This window comes from Balaenoptera musculus, chromosome X (genome assembly GCF_009873245.2).
Source record: "Balaenoptera musculus isolate JJ_BM4_2016_0621 chromosome X, mBalMus1.pri.v3, whole genome shotgun sequence".
Classification (NCBI taxonomy): Eukaryota; Metazoa; Chordata; class Mammalia; order Artiodactyla; family Balaenopteridae; genus Balaenoptera; species Balaenoptera musculus.
The window spans coordinates 103416760-103431371 of NC_045806.1; the positions used below are offsets into that span (position 1 = coordinate 103416760).

The 14612-nt window shown below is 41.7% G+C and overlaps 1 protein-coding gene across 1 annotated transcript in view; it reads left to right on the top strand.

The window, feature by feature from the left end:
* Positions 1-11844, top strand: part of GRIA3 (glutamate ionotropic receptor AMPA type subunit 3) — a 286926-nt gene extending 275082 nt beyond the window's left edge. Inside the window, exons 15-16 of the mRNA XM_036840418.1 lie at positions 5737-5984; positions 11388-11844. Coding sequence (XP_036696313.1) covers positions 5737-5982 — 246 coding nt within the window. The 3' untranslated portion in view covers positions 5983-5984; positions 11388-11844. The remainder of the gene's footprint in view (positions 1-5736; positions 5985-11387) is intronic.
* Positions 11845-14612: the final 2768 nt, after the last annotated feature.

The window sequence follows — 14612 nt, forward strand, 5'->3', positions numbered from 1 at the left end:
GCCTAAGGCAGGAGTAGGCCATTTGTCAGAAAAGTAGGATGCTAAATTGCTGACCTGATGCTTAAATGCTCAGCCTGGCTTTTGGCAAGAGTGGAGGGTGGCAGCCCAGACGAGGCCCCAGCAGGGGAAAAGTCTACCCTCCTCTAAAACCAGTACTTCTCAAACCTTTTTATCCCAGGACCCTTTTACACACTTAAAAGTTATAGGGAACCCCCAAAAGATTTTGTTCATATGTATTAAGTCTGTTAACACTTAACATATCAGAAATTAAAACTGAAGAATTTTAAAATAATGTATTAACTCACTTAAAAATAATAAACCCAATGTATATTAACATAAATAACATACTTTTTATGAAAAATAACTTCTTTAAAAAATTAGTGAGGAGCGGCATTCTCCTATTTTTGCAAATAGCTTTAATGTCTGGCTTAATATAAGAGAATAGGATTCTCATTTCTGCTTCTTCATTCAATGTGTTGTGATATTACATGTCATGTAGCCTCCAGGAAACTCCACTGTACATCACGAGGGAATAAGAGTAAGAAAGACAAAGAATGCCTTAGTATTATTACAAAAATAGTTTTGACCTCACAGACCCTATGATGAAAAGTTTTCAGGGATCCTCCAGGGGTCCTTGGACCACACTTTGAGAACCATTGTTCTAAACTAACGTGTCACACTTTCATCAACCTAGCTCATTTAAGGGTTGACAAATTTTTTAAAACCCAGGATCTCTAAGGAGAGGTCTCTATTTGGACCTTAGTGTGAGTGCCTTTAATCAGACTGCTCTGTTCCTGAGATCTAGTACTAAAGAAATTGAATGAAGTAATTTGAAGAGTATAGTAGCTTGAGGGAGGTCAGGGCCTGGTAAGGGCTTAGAGAGCAGCGTGAAGACACTGGGCCCTTTACAGTAAGAAAAGAGGAAGCACAGAAAGGAAGAAAAAATGCTTTGTAATTTTTCCTGAGGTCCTGATGGAATCAGTCACCCATATGCCATTGGAAAGCATCTCCCCTGCAACTTAAGCCAACTGTCATAATCCTGAGCCTGGGTCCCAGTGCGTAGCTTAAGGCACAGCACTGGAGGAAAGGTGGTGGTGATAAAGTAAAAAACAATAGGGGGAAAGGAGAGAGAAGGAGGCCAGACAGTGGGGATTAGGGGAGAAGGCAGTTCCAACACTGATCTCAGGGCCATAGATGGCCTGTCTGTCCTTTAAAAGTCTAAGACTTGACTTTCACTGCCAGTAATATCCTAAAGAGGCTCAAATTTTTATTTGAGTATCTTTTGTTGCTTTGCTTTATATTCCAAGCAAGTCTGGCTAGCATTTGAGAAGCCTCAGCTTCTGAGCATTGATTGAAGGAATTGTTTAAAGTATAAAAGGACCTCAGTTTCCTGGTGAGGAACAAAATGCAGACATTCTGGCTGCCAAGCTCTGCACTAACCAAGAAAGTGTCACCTCTGTGACACTAAAGGTTTACAGTTTTTCAAATCCCAAGTACTCTGAAATTGCCTATTATTTTTAAATGATGATATGTTTCTCAGAATTCTCAAGATGAGATGGCCCTTCTGCTCTCAACAGCAAAGGGGAGAAGAAAGGAAATAGGCTTTGGGGACTTGGTCTGATCGAGGCCAGATCTCCGTGACAATAGAAGTCTTGTCAATGACTGGATATGTTAGTGGGTCCAAGTTACCCAAAATAAGCTCAGAAATTCTATGGAATGTTCATAGTTACATAAATATATCTGTTTTCCTCCTGGTAAATTGGTGGCATTCAGAAAAACATGCACTAGTATTGGCAATATTGTTCACGTGAATCTGAACACACAGTAGTTTATTGCCTCATAATAGAAATATGCCACCCTCTGTAAATAATGCATTTTTAATCCAAAGTTATTAGAGATACTTTATTTAAGATTCATTAGCTCTAGAAAGAAGACAGAGTACAGGTCATTATTCCCATTTTACAGCTGAAGAAATTTCTAAGAGAGAAAATCGTTATCCTAGAACCAGTAGGGTATCCTGCGTTTGCCCAGTGGCTCTGAATGAAGTCCTCACACTTTAAGAGGTGGAGGATGAGGGAACAGTGGGCTGGCCTCCTGGGGACTTATTAGCCTCTTAGTTGAGGAAGTCTCATCTCACTAGAACAGCTTATCTAAACTTCCTCCACAGCGCTACCCATAGGGACAGTCAGCTTGCCATTTTAGGGCATGCCATATTAATAATACATTTTTAAACAATCTAGTTCACCTTTTGGTGATCTGAGTCGCCCACAGACATATGACCATATCAGAGAGACAGCTGATCAGTAACTCAAAAACAATCCATAGACCAGTTCTCCCATTGTTGAAAGTACTCTTATCCAAAACTCAGAGGTCCACGTTATAACTTTAATACTAAGACAAGTATGTGCATAAGAATTCAGTTTGTGAAGACATGTATGTAGTACGGTTCTTTCTGAGATCATTTTCAGCTGGGCAACAGATATGTATAATAAAGGACAACTAATCAGAAGGCATGTTATTCACGTAGAATCTATCTTCTATTCTGTTTGGATTCATCCTTTTGTCTCCACATGTGGAAACGCCTCCCCTTCTGGTCCCGTTCCCTTCCCCACTCCTCCATAAAACTTGCTTTCTGTCTGGAAGTACAACAAGACACCCAGTTAGATCAAACCTAACACACCTCCGTCACAAAGCTACTGCAAGCTGCCGCCGACAATTGTCACTTGAGGGGAGACCCTCCTCACCCCACACAGCCTATCTGAGGAGTGCCTTTTTTCTATCCTCATTATTTAACAGTGTGTGCCGATTACTCAAAGCGATATGGGCAGGCCCTGGTAAATATAGCGTTGCTGTAGTGTTAATTTTTATAAGGTAATGCTCAGGTTGCCTGCAGTGTCTAAAATTACTCTGTGGCCAGGGCCCCCTGCTTTATCGCTTTCTATAGTTTTAAAGTAGTTTGAAGCTTGAATAACATAAAATAACATAATATAATGTTATTTATGTTATTTCCCACGTGAAGAACGCCTGTAAACCTTGCAGTATTGAAACTCAGTGAACAAGGCATCTTAGACAAGCTGAAAAACAAATGGTGGTACGATAAGGGGGAATGTGGAGCCAAGGACTCCGGGAGTAAGGTCAGTCGCTGAAGGTCTTTTTGTACTGATTAGCAATCACATTTTGAACCACTGTTTATTTTCTACCCTAAAACGGCTTTCCTTCCCAACAGACACTCCCTGACACAGTGGGACCCCTTTATAACACCAGCGATGAGGGAATAAGGCAAACACCAGTCTCAGAGGCCTGCCATGTCACATCAATCATCGACTCCCGCGAGCTATCCTTATGATTAGGGAACTCAATCTGACCCACCATGTTCCCAAAGCAGTAAAATCACGAGCTGTGTTATAAGGGGGTTTTACTGTATTTCACATTTCGAAAGTTCAAAGAGAAAATAGAACAACAACAACAACCCAAAAAACAAAAAATGATCCAGTTGTGACAGTACTTTTTCTTAACCTCTTACAGTGTCAGAGACTTTGTAGTTGTAAATGCCTTTGGTTATGAATATATTATGTCGATCCCACCTGAAAACAGTCAAAGAAATAAATAACAAAGACTGGTCTCTGTAAGCAGAATGATTAGCCAGCCTCCTCTCAGCTGCTGTCGTATTGAGTTCAGCATCTATTTGGATCTCGAATCTCATTAAGTCTGTCACACTTCTCTCTTCCAAAGGTGTCATTTGAATCTCTGTACGTAATACTTTTAAAATTCAGTCGCATGCTCCTTAAGGGTATACCTTCTCAGGATAACATCACATTGATAAGCATGAAACACTCTTCCCCGCCTCCTTCCTGCCCCCCTTTGCTCCCCTAAGAAAGTTCTTTTTTAGTTTCAATTTTTGCCTTTCCTTTTTTTGAACTAATATTGTGGTATCAGTTAATTCATTTCATGAAATGCCACTCATTTTCCTTGTGCAGTGAACCATTTTGCTACTGGTTTTCTACATCCCACAGCAGGGAATTCTTTGAAACTTAAATACATGGAACTTGAAACTTTGTTGCTACGGCTTACATGGGTGATGTAAAGGACACTTTTTCCCCCCATCAAAAACCACATACATATAAAAATCTAATGGGAGAGGGCAGGTTACCAGAAATTGGTCCGTTTCCTAATGGACTGTGGAACATCCTTGCAGATAGCTTCGCCTGCCTCCTTAAGGAGATGATCCATTGTTTCATAAGTTATAGAAATTCTTACCACTTGTCTAGCTAACTGTCACTCATCCTAGAAGAGTGACTATTTGCAAGGTTGTTGTAGACATGAGGCATGTCCCTACCCCCCTTCCCGATGATACGACTTAATTCCAATTGGCCTTTTTATTAAGGTAAACAAGTGCAGGACTGGCTCCTATGAAAACAGAATCAGGACATGGCCATACTGTCTTTACATTTAACTCTTTACATGATACCAGGACTGGCTGAGGCACAGTGTTGAGTGTCAGCCATGGCCGTCATCTGGTCACTGTGCTATCATTTGGATAAGATACTCAATTCACCGGCTTAACAATTTGGGTATTCCATTCCGTTGTATTCAGCAGCAAAATGGTTACATTCCCTCTAAAAAGACTACAAAATGCTACTTTATTTTATTTTTTTCAAAGAAAGACTCCTGGCCCTTGCTGTGTCCTACCTCAAGGTAGGGCTCAAGGCACCAACTTGTTTCTTTCCGTTGTTCAGCAGTTCAGTTTCTGCTTTTTCATACAGGCAGATAGCTTAGTCAGATTTGCAGTTTGACCTGAAAGTCACTGACCGGCTTCCTCGATTTTCCCCCCATTTTAAATAGACAGCAGATGAGTACAGGAGTGTGTTTTGTTTTGGTTTTTTTCCTAATTATTCTCTACATTCCCTGGAGTAAAAGCTAAAAATGAGCTGGATTTTTTTTTTTTTAATCATCAGCCTCCTGGAAAAGTTTTCTGATTTGTATGGAGCCAATTCAGGACCCAGCGGGTCCTCCTGATAGTTTCCTTAAACTCTCAGGAAGAGGGAACAGAGCCAATTCTTTGTGCTGCGCCCTTGTTCCCGCAGCACAAAGACTTGCTGCGCTGAGGATGAGGCCTTAGCAGCCAGGCCCCAAAGGAGCAATTTCTCAGCCACTGCGTGAAAGGGGAGAGTTAATCCTTTTAAAACAAACCCTTGTGAAGTAACTCCCCAGATATGAATATCAGGAACCTCTAACATTCTCACCTGGCATCTTAAAGACCAGTTGTTGACAAGAACAAGGGAGAAAGGGGTGTTGCGGGGCAGAGAGGGGAAAGAGTGCTTCAAGTTCCCAAATGAAAAGAGTGTTACATTGACAGAGATGATGTACAGCTCAACTCTGGCAAATGGTGTTGATCGAAGCTGGCAGAGGAATAAATTGTGCTTGTGTTTCCACTTTTGCTCCCATGGCCGAGTGCTGTTTTATTTAGTTGTTGACACCATCTTGAGGTACTAATGGATTTAAGGAGTCAAACTAAAAGAACATTTAGGGGAGGATCACAGCTGTCAACAGAAGCACAATCTACCGTCTTGCTGGCCATTGTGAAACATCAGCCAGTTGCCAGAGTTGAGTCATAGCACTTACATCAATGTTTAGCTATTTTACAACTTAGAACTATCGTATACTGTTGCAATGCATTATAATGTCCCCTTGTCTTTGTTTTCCCCAAGAACTAATCGCCTTGTTCATTTCTCTTAGGACAAGACCAGCGCTCTGAGCCTGAGCAATGTGGCAGGCGTTTTCTATATACTTGTCGGAGGTCTGGGGCTGGCCATGATGGTGGCTTTGATAGAATTCTGTTACAAATCACGGGCAGAGTCCAAACGTATGAAACTCACAAAGAACACCCAAAACTTTAAGCCTGCTCCTGCCACCAACATTCAAAATTACGCTACATACAGAGAAGGCTACAACGTGTATGGAACAGAGAGTGTTAAGATCTAGGGGTACGGTTAAGGTCTAGTAAACTAATCAGCTTATGCTACTGTATGTCAATCTCTTTTTCTTGTTGTCTTTCGGTTTGGTTTATTGTTTCAAGAATTGTCTATTCTTTGCAACCATTTGATTCTTTGAAAATAATGGTTGTGCTTTCTTGTCAGACAGTGGTGCTTTCCTAATAGCATAGTTGTAATTAAATTGTGGTCTGCGACCCAAAAGGAAAAAAAATTCTCTAGAGCAGCACTGTTCAGTGGGAATATTTGCAAGCCACATGTGAACCACGTGTGTAATTTTAAGTGCTCTTCTAGCCATTTTCTAAAGTAACACAAGCAAAATTAATTTAATGATATATTTCATTTATCCCAGTATATTCGAAGTGTTATCATTTCAACTTGTTATCAATGTAAGAAGTGAATGAGGTGTTTTACATTCTTTTCTTCACACTAAGTCTTAGAAATCAGGGGTGTCTTTTATACTTATGGCCCATCTCAATTCACACTAGCCACATAGCAAGTGTTCGATAGTCACATGTGGCTGGTGACTACCATATTGGACAGTGAAGCTCTAGAGAAAGCAGCTCTCTGGAACTGATGTTAAAATGAGGACTGCAAATGGGGAGCTGCTACCTTGAGAAAGGTAGTGCTTCTATAGGGGTGTGGTGGATCTCTTAAGTATAAGCCTGAGACAATTTCTTTAATCTTTGAGTTCCTTTGTTGTCCCTTTCTTGGAACTGATGTTCATTGAGGTAAGTGTCTCCCAAAGGACAGTCTAGGTTCCCTGCTGCTGGCTGTTCCCAAATTCATACTTAAATGAACCTGACTGATGCCACCTTGATTCTGGCAGCTATAGCCAAAACTCACCAATAACTCAGACATGTTCAAAGGCAAGCTTGAGTTAGGATAACATCTCCATTCTGCAAGTGTTTAAGAGAAAATAGTTTTGTTACCTTCAAGTGCATCTGTCATCAGTAACACACCTATCCGAAGTGAACAGAACAATTAGCAACTTCGTAGCCCTTATTTTAGGTAGATTTTTGACCTCTTGAGTCAATGTCCATGTGTTTGAATTTCTACAAATGCATTTGTGTTTTGACCTCCTTATATTTCATGGTGCGGATCTAAATTCGGCCAATTTTTAAATACTATTTCATCCACATAAATCATTTGTCCTCACCATGGAAGGCAGTATCTTGTTTGATGAAGTTGCTGGTTGTTCTTTCCTGCTGCAGGCTGCAGCCTTTTGCCACCGACTAACCCACTAACAAAGTGTTCCCATTGCATTGTTGAATGGACAATACCTGGACTCATCTGCAATTAGCATTGTTTGCATGCAAGCATTTCATGTTCCAGTGTGCTTAAAATATTTTACTCTTGAGTAGGTTATATAGGCCCATTACAATTGGGGGCATGTAATTTGCTTTCTCATAAGAGAGTATATGGGTGATTTCAGCCTAGCTTACTTATCCCAAATTCTGAGATATTGGCATCCAAAGAAATAATACACCTGAAATCTGCATATCAGTTTTCCAAGTGCTCTCACATCTATTGCCTCAGTTGAGGTAATGGGGCAGAAAATCTTTGCCCTTTCAGGTAACAAAGTGCCAGCCACATCAAATGACTTGCTCAAGGCCACACAACTAGGCAGTGGCAGTTCTGACTAGAACCCAGCTCTTCTTCCTCCTATAGCTGCATTCTTCACTAAACCATGCCACCGCTCTCTACGCACGGCCCGGTGTTCTCCAGAAACCTTGAAACCCCAGTGGGATCCTGTCAAATGGAGAGCAGATCCTAAGTCTGTGTCTCACTTCTTTACAAAAATGTCCTGAGAGACTTCACCAAGCCTCCATTTGCCCCCCTTCTCATGCATTTGACATGAGGGTGTATATTCAATCGCTCCTACGTTCCCCAAAAGGAAGCTTTCTGTAACAGGGCTTAGGGTCACACAGCCTCCAGACCCTCTTTATTATCAGCCATTCCATCTGAGAATCTGTGTCCCTGCTGCCCAACTCCTATAGCCTCAGTCTCTCAGTAAAGGCCCAGAGCAGTGCTTCCCTACTGGCAATGTGCATGTGAATCACCCGGGGATCTTATAAAAATGCAGGTCCTGAGGCAGCTGCTCTGGGATGGGGCCTGAGGTTCTACAGTTCTCACAAGCTCACAGCTCGTGTTGATGCTGGTCCAGGGAGTAGTAAGATTCTAGGGAAAGTTGTCTCAGAGGATGTAACTTAAGGAATTGAAGGAAGGGGGGAGGGAGAAAGGGAAGGAGAGTAAGAAAAAGACAGACAGACATAGAGGAGGGGAGAGAGGGAGAGAGGGAGACCAAACTGGGGTCAGCAATTTGGGCAGAATGCTACAGTCCTGAAGTGGAGGCCCAGAACATTAAACCTGGAGGAAGAGCATAAAAAATTAACTTGCCACAACTTCTGGTACTCTGGCTTTCCTTTCGTCATCTTGGCTGATCCATTTTGTGAAGCAAAATTCGGGCTAACTGAGGCAAAAATCACACTCGAATAGACATCGATGCCAACGTGGTTACAGCCCAGTTAGCTAGCACCCTGGCAGTCATCCCTAGGATGAAAACCTGGGGAAAGCCTCTGCAAACAAGCCACTGCAAAGTTCAATGTCATCTTAGTGATGGCCAGTGTTACATATGAAGACAGTTTTAGGATAAGAAGGCCATTTTTTTCCCCCTGTGAAAGTAGAAACTGCTTATTAAAAAAAAAAAACTAAAACTAAAAATGTTGATATATTTCAAAAGAACTGTCCAATTTATTTTTCAATTTGATTTCAGGAAATACCTAAAATAGGTAGTTTGGAGCCACGTTGGATTCTTTCTTATGAAGAGAGAAATGTGGACAGAGTGGCGTGAGGGTGCTGAGTTTGCCCATAGTGGAAAAGAAGAAAAAATGGCCTCGTGAATTAATGACCAAGTTGATTCCTCCATATGGTGATCCTAGAAGGGTTGGGATAAGGATTTGTACTATGGATATTGTTCTGGGCCTGAAAGATATAGGAATCCATGGTGTAGGACGATTGATCTGAGAGAATGTGGGATATATTCTGCTCTACATGGCTTCACTTCTCCTTTCTGAGCAGGGACACCTAAAGAGCAAATGTCTGTTTAATAAATGATGCCAAGAGATCATCAATGGTGCCCTTAGGAGGGATGGATATATGTGTAAATATGTAGGTCATGGAGGGAAAGACAAGGAGGAAAACCTCAGAGGATGCCAGAAAAGACCTGACATGTGTCAGTCGAGGCACAAAGCAGGCTGAGCAGGAAATAGAAACCTCTCTGCTGTCCTCAGCCAGTGTGGTGATGTAACGTTAGGGGAATGTTGGTCTTCGTTCATTCATCTTTTATTTCCCAAGAAGTTCTGGAATATCTCCTAGTGACTTCTGACTTGTTACCTAGTTATTAGGTTTCCAGTTCTCTGAGTTGGCCTAGATCTGTCAGGGTCTATTCAGGGGCGCAGAGATGGAGAAGCACCCTGAGATTTTACTTTTATTGCTATTATCAGAGCCAGCCTTAGGAGTTTATGGTACCAGTAATTCTTCAGGAAGAATGACTCAAGTGCAAATCAGCTGCAAAAATATGATCTAGGTGGAATCTGTTTAACAAAAAGTCATCCTTGAAAGAGAAGGGGGTCATCGCTCATTTGCCATGACTGAGAGTCGAGTCCGGGTTATTGGACTCATTGTGGGAACACACGCCTCAGATCCAGCGCCCACTGGGGAGCAGACGGCCTCTTGATGACCTGCCACCTGTTTGGGTTACTGACCACCCACTGGAAGTGGGGCCCCCAGGATACCTGGGCAGGTGACCAACCATCAAGCGTTCCAGATTCACTGCACCCTAAGGCTGACTCTGCTCATTGTTTTAAGAAATTCTTTCCCATTTCCTCATTGCTGTTCAGGACTACTTCTGACTTCTTTGGTTTCTTCAATATTTTTGAAATCCTTCTTAATTTCAAGACCTCAAAATGCCTGAGGTTAAGGAAAAAGATCTCCATTTTTCCTCTAATACAGTTCTGTTTAGCGTTCCTAGAAAATATTAACTTTGTTCATGCCGCTCGTTTCAAAAGAATCGATTTTCCTTCTGCAGCCATAGACATTCTTGTTGGGGAAGTGTTCCTGCTTTAAAGAGTTCATCTTATGTTAAGTGGAAAACATATTCTAGATAACTGAGATGGTGATGTTCCTTGTCCCCAGAGGACCTTTCCTCCAGTGGTAATATTTCATCTACCCCCATTTAAAAACAGGAAACAGAGGCATTGAGAGATTAGGTGGCTTTCCCAAAGTTATGCAGGTGGGAAATGACATCCCATGGCCAACAGAGAGAGAAGAGCGTTGATCTTTCTGTCATAGACATAAGCTTTCCCCAAACTTCTGAGATAGATATGACTCTGGACCGTAGGGATTCCAAGGAAGACGTTTACCCACTTCCATGTCAGTCTTATTCTGCTTCTTTGGGGCTTTTGGCCTTCAGATGCATCTTTGACATTCTTCTTACAGATACTTTTATTCCAGGGCCAGTGGTAGATAATGATCATGTCATTCCTTTGGGATAAAATTCAGTGTTAGCTCATGAGAAAAAGAAGGGTCCCACTAGTGTAGAGGGAAAGGATGGAGAGGATGGATGTGAGCTTGAAAAGGAGGCATGAAAGTGGCCGTAAGTTTTCAGAGTTGGGGGCAAATGAACTCCCTGCACTAGTTAATGCCTCCAAAAGGAGGGCAGCATCAACGTCTCAATCAGGCCCATAATATCAGGGCAAATACCCCCATGGAAGCCAGTCCCCTTCGTGGGTATCACTGTTCTGGCCTCTTCCTGGAATGTGCTGTCTCTTTACAGTCCATGTGCTATTCTCTGACTTTAATAACTAAGGTTGTAGATACGGAGAGAAACAAGCTGTCGCCTTTCTGGCAATGAGCAGCAAAATTTCTTCTCACAGTCAAATGGATTTCAATTGAGCAAGCCGTAGAACACTGCTTCCACTCTGTCCTAGGTAAACAGTCCTCTGTCACAGGTTCTGCCATCAGAATACATTCTACAGTGTCATTGTCCTGAGTATCTATATTGAAATGCCACGAAGGCTTTCTAGTATACCTACACCCTAAGTGATTAACGCTTTTTGAGTTAGACTTCATGCAATGCCCGTGTATTCCTTGGTACAATGCATAGTAAAAAAAAAAAAAAAAAAGAACCTAATTTAACCTATTGCAAAGCATTTGCTTCAAGTGAAAGAATTTAAACAGACCTGTTGGCTAAAGCCAGTCAAGCAGGGTGCAGCCTCACAGATGCCAGTGTAAGAAAACAGCCGTGGTTTTTGTCCAGGATAGACTGAGCCATAGTAAACTTCGATTCCCAATAGAAAGCCCATTCAAATTTAAATTTCCCCCTTGCCTTTGCAGATCCCTTCCCACTGGAGGCAAGTGACCAGAGGAATCACCGAAAACGTGGCTGCTTCAAGGATCCTGAGCCAGATTTCACTCTCCTTGGTGTCGGGCATGACACGAATATTGCTGATGGTGCAATGACCTTTCAATAGGAAAAACTGATTTTTTTTTTCCTTCAGTGCCTTATGGAATACTCTGAGACTCGCGACAATGCAAATCATCATTGAAATCTTTTTGCTTTGCTTGAAAAAATTAAAATAAAATCAACAAAAAAATGGACATGCAAGATTCCAGTATGCGAAAACTAATCTTATTTTAAAAAAGTCAATTCAACAAAAGCCATTCTTTGATACCACTGCACAGTATACAAACACCATGTTCTTTAACACACACACACACACACAGACAAATTTAAAATTCCAATTCAGCAAATCGGCCCATCTTAGCTAAAATAATTAATTCCTCCTGATTTAAAAAAAAAATCTGACTCCCTGTCTGGGAGGACAGACTGGCATTTCTTCTAGGATCTGCTGACCAGATGTTTTTGGTATTTCCTGTTGGTGGTGATGTTCTGTGCACCCTATTTCCTTTCAACTTTGCTGAAACGTGTACATCTTTAGAATGTAAATGCAACACTTAAGAAAATTGAAACACTTTGGAAAAGGGACTGAACAGTGACTTCTGTGTTTTGAAATGGTTTTGTGAAAATGCTTTGCTAACTTCCCACTCGATGAAGGGATTCACATAGCTTTCAAAATTGACTTGTGTGTAGCAAGGGACGGGCACTATTAGGCATACCTCTCGGTGCTTTCCTAAAAACGGATCCCGGGGCTTTCTGAGAAGCCTGGAATTTCAGCTCACAGATCTGTTTTTCTTGCTTCAGTGTGCATTTTAAGTCAAGATAGCTGAGTATTTAGCGTTGAGGTGAGGGAAATGCTGCCGAGACTCCCAAATGTGTTTAGAATATCTTTCTCAGAAACAACACTGTGTTTAGCTCCGCTTTCTCTGCTAAGTATGCCTTTCAAGCGTACACCACGGGGACAGGACCGCGTTGCAAGGCGGGCCAGTGGGTTCAGACCACAGTTCTCATCTGACTTTTACTCTTGCTAGGTCTGTCTTACCAGCTGTTGCCTGTGATTGCCCATGGCTCTCCGTCAGACTGCATGTGTCCTCTTCTAGTTTGCAAAGACTAAAATGCATTCCCAAACCTACTGCTAAACCGAGGGCCTCAGCATCATTCCCAGGTCCATGCTTGGAGCAGTCTCTCTGCTGACTCCGAAGATCGCTCCACTGCTCCACGGGCTATCAAGTAACTAACTGCGTACCTGCCATTGGCATCATCAGAACAGTCAGAGGAAATAGTCTCCACTCACTAATTACCTCCGATATAACGACGTATGCTTTCTGTATTTCAGTAGTTTGCTCTCATCAGTGACGTGCATTGGGAAGTTTCCAGACAGTAAAAACTGGGAGCTCAAATTCATTTCCCAAGTGTGACCCTTAGATGCTTTAGTTGACTTGCTGCACATTCGCTCGTCTTCAGAAAAGAAAGGTACAAGTCTCATTTCCAACGAAAAGTTTCCGGAGAAGTGTAATATAAACTTTCATTCCAAAAATTGTGTCATAAGCAAACGACTCACCTGTCAAATTTTAAATGGTATTGAACAAAAAAGGAAAGCTGTTGTGTTTTTGTTTTGTTCTCACGAAACTGTGATTTTTCAACTTCTGAATGCTATGATGTCCCAGCGCGGAAAGCTAACCAACCTACACACAAACTTCTCATAGGCACTGTTTAAAGAGAAGTGGATGTTAGTTGACTCAAATCAATTTTTCAGAGAGGAAACTTCACTAGGAATGAAGAGGCGGGTAAACTGGTTTGTTATTTTTTAAAAACTTGCATGTTTAAAGAAACATTGATTGCTTCAAATTTCTGCTACTAACTTCAAGCTACGGGAGTTTGGCGGTAGTCACTTGAAGATTTTTTTTTCCAATTATTTTCTTTTTGTTGTTAAAGCTGTACTTCAGTGAACAGAAACATTGCCAAGCAAACTAATGGCCGTAAAAGCGTAAATTGCATGTGTGGGCATAAATTACGGAGCCTCATTGCCATGAGGTATTGTACAAAGTTTTAATACATTTTGTAAATAAAATTGTAAAGAAAGAATTGTTTCTGGGCTTTGACTCTTTAAACTTCCCTTGGATGCAGGTGCCAGGAAGTTATTAGTCACCAATTTACTTCCCACCAGAAGCCTTACCAATGATGTACAGTCACGTTACTGGTGATCTTCACAAAGGATTATGCCTCTCCCCACCCCAACTGCAGGATCACCACCAGTGATCATCTCTTCCACCCCTTGGGACCCTCTCCTCAGACATTTGCCTTGACCCTAACCCTGATCTCCCATCCTCCCATTGCCAGATCTGGCCTCCTGAGGAAGTGCCCAAACTCAGGATTGATGATCTTCAAAAACACTTCTAATTGCTTTCCCATGTCATTACAAGTATGTGTCCTAGTCCTCTTAGTTAATTGGCTCCATTCTGTGCTGCTGCCTTCATTACTGATAATAACCTCATGTCCCAGTGGAAAATCTTTATTCCACCCAGGGCCACTGATCTAGAGTGGAGAAAGAAATCCTGAATTTAGGATTATACTTGATCTTAGAATGTTTCTGAGAGAGAAACAAAAGGCTAATGATCTAATCTGAATTATATATACTGAACATGGAATATAGTTTTATCCAACAAATAAAGCAAGTGTTTAAATACAGACCAGTTTTAGATGATGATCACCAAAGAAAACAGGGGGTAATGATAGGAGAAAGAGAGGGGGTAATTTGAAACTAAACCAGAAAGGAAGAGGAGTGCAGCTGAGATGCTAGGAAGATACAGATATCTGGGGTTAGGGAGCAAGGAACACAAGGCCTTGGTGAGAGAAAGATAGGAGCGGGAAAGGAAAACTCTCAGAAGATTAGGAAGTGTAGGCTGATATAAACACGATGCAGTCAATTTGGCCTGTAGGCTTCAGCATATTACTATCATTTTCACTGTCCTCTGAAATGCCATGTATCTGGTGAAACACTCACACTTTATAACTCTTCAACTGCTTTCCTTTTCTTTGACTGGGACACCTGTAGCAGCCCCCCAGAAGAGAATGATTCTCCAGGGAGCAGATTCAGTGAATAGATTACAGCAGTGGTCCCCTTGATGGCTGCTGAAATCAGTTCAAGTACCAAATGTCTC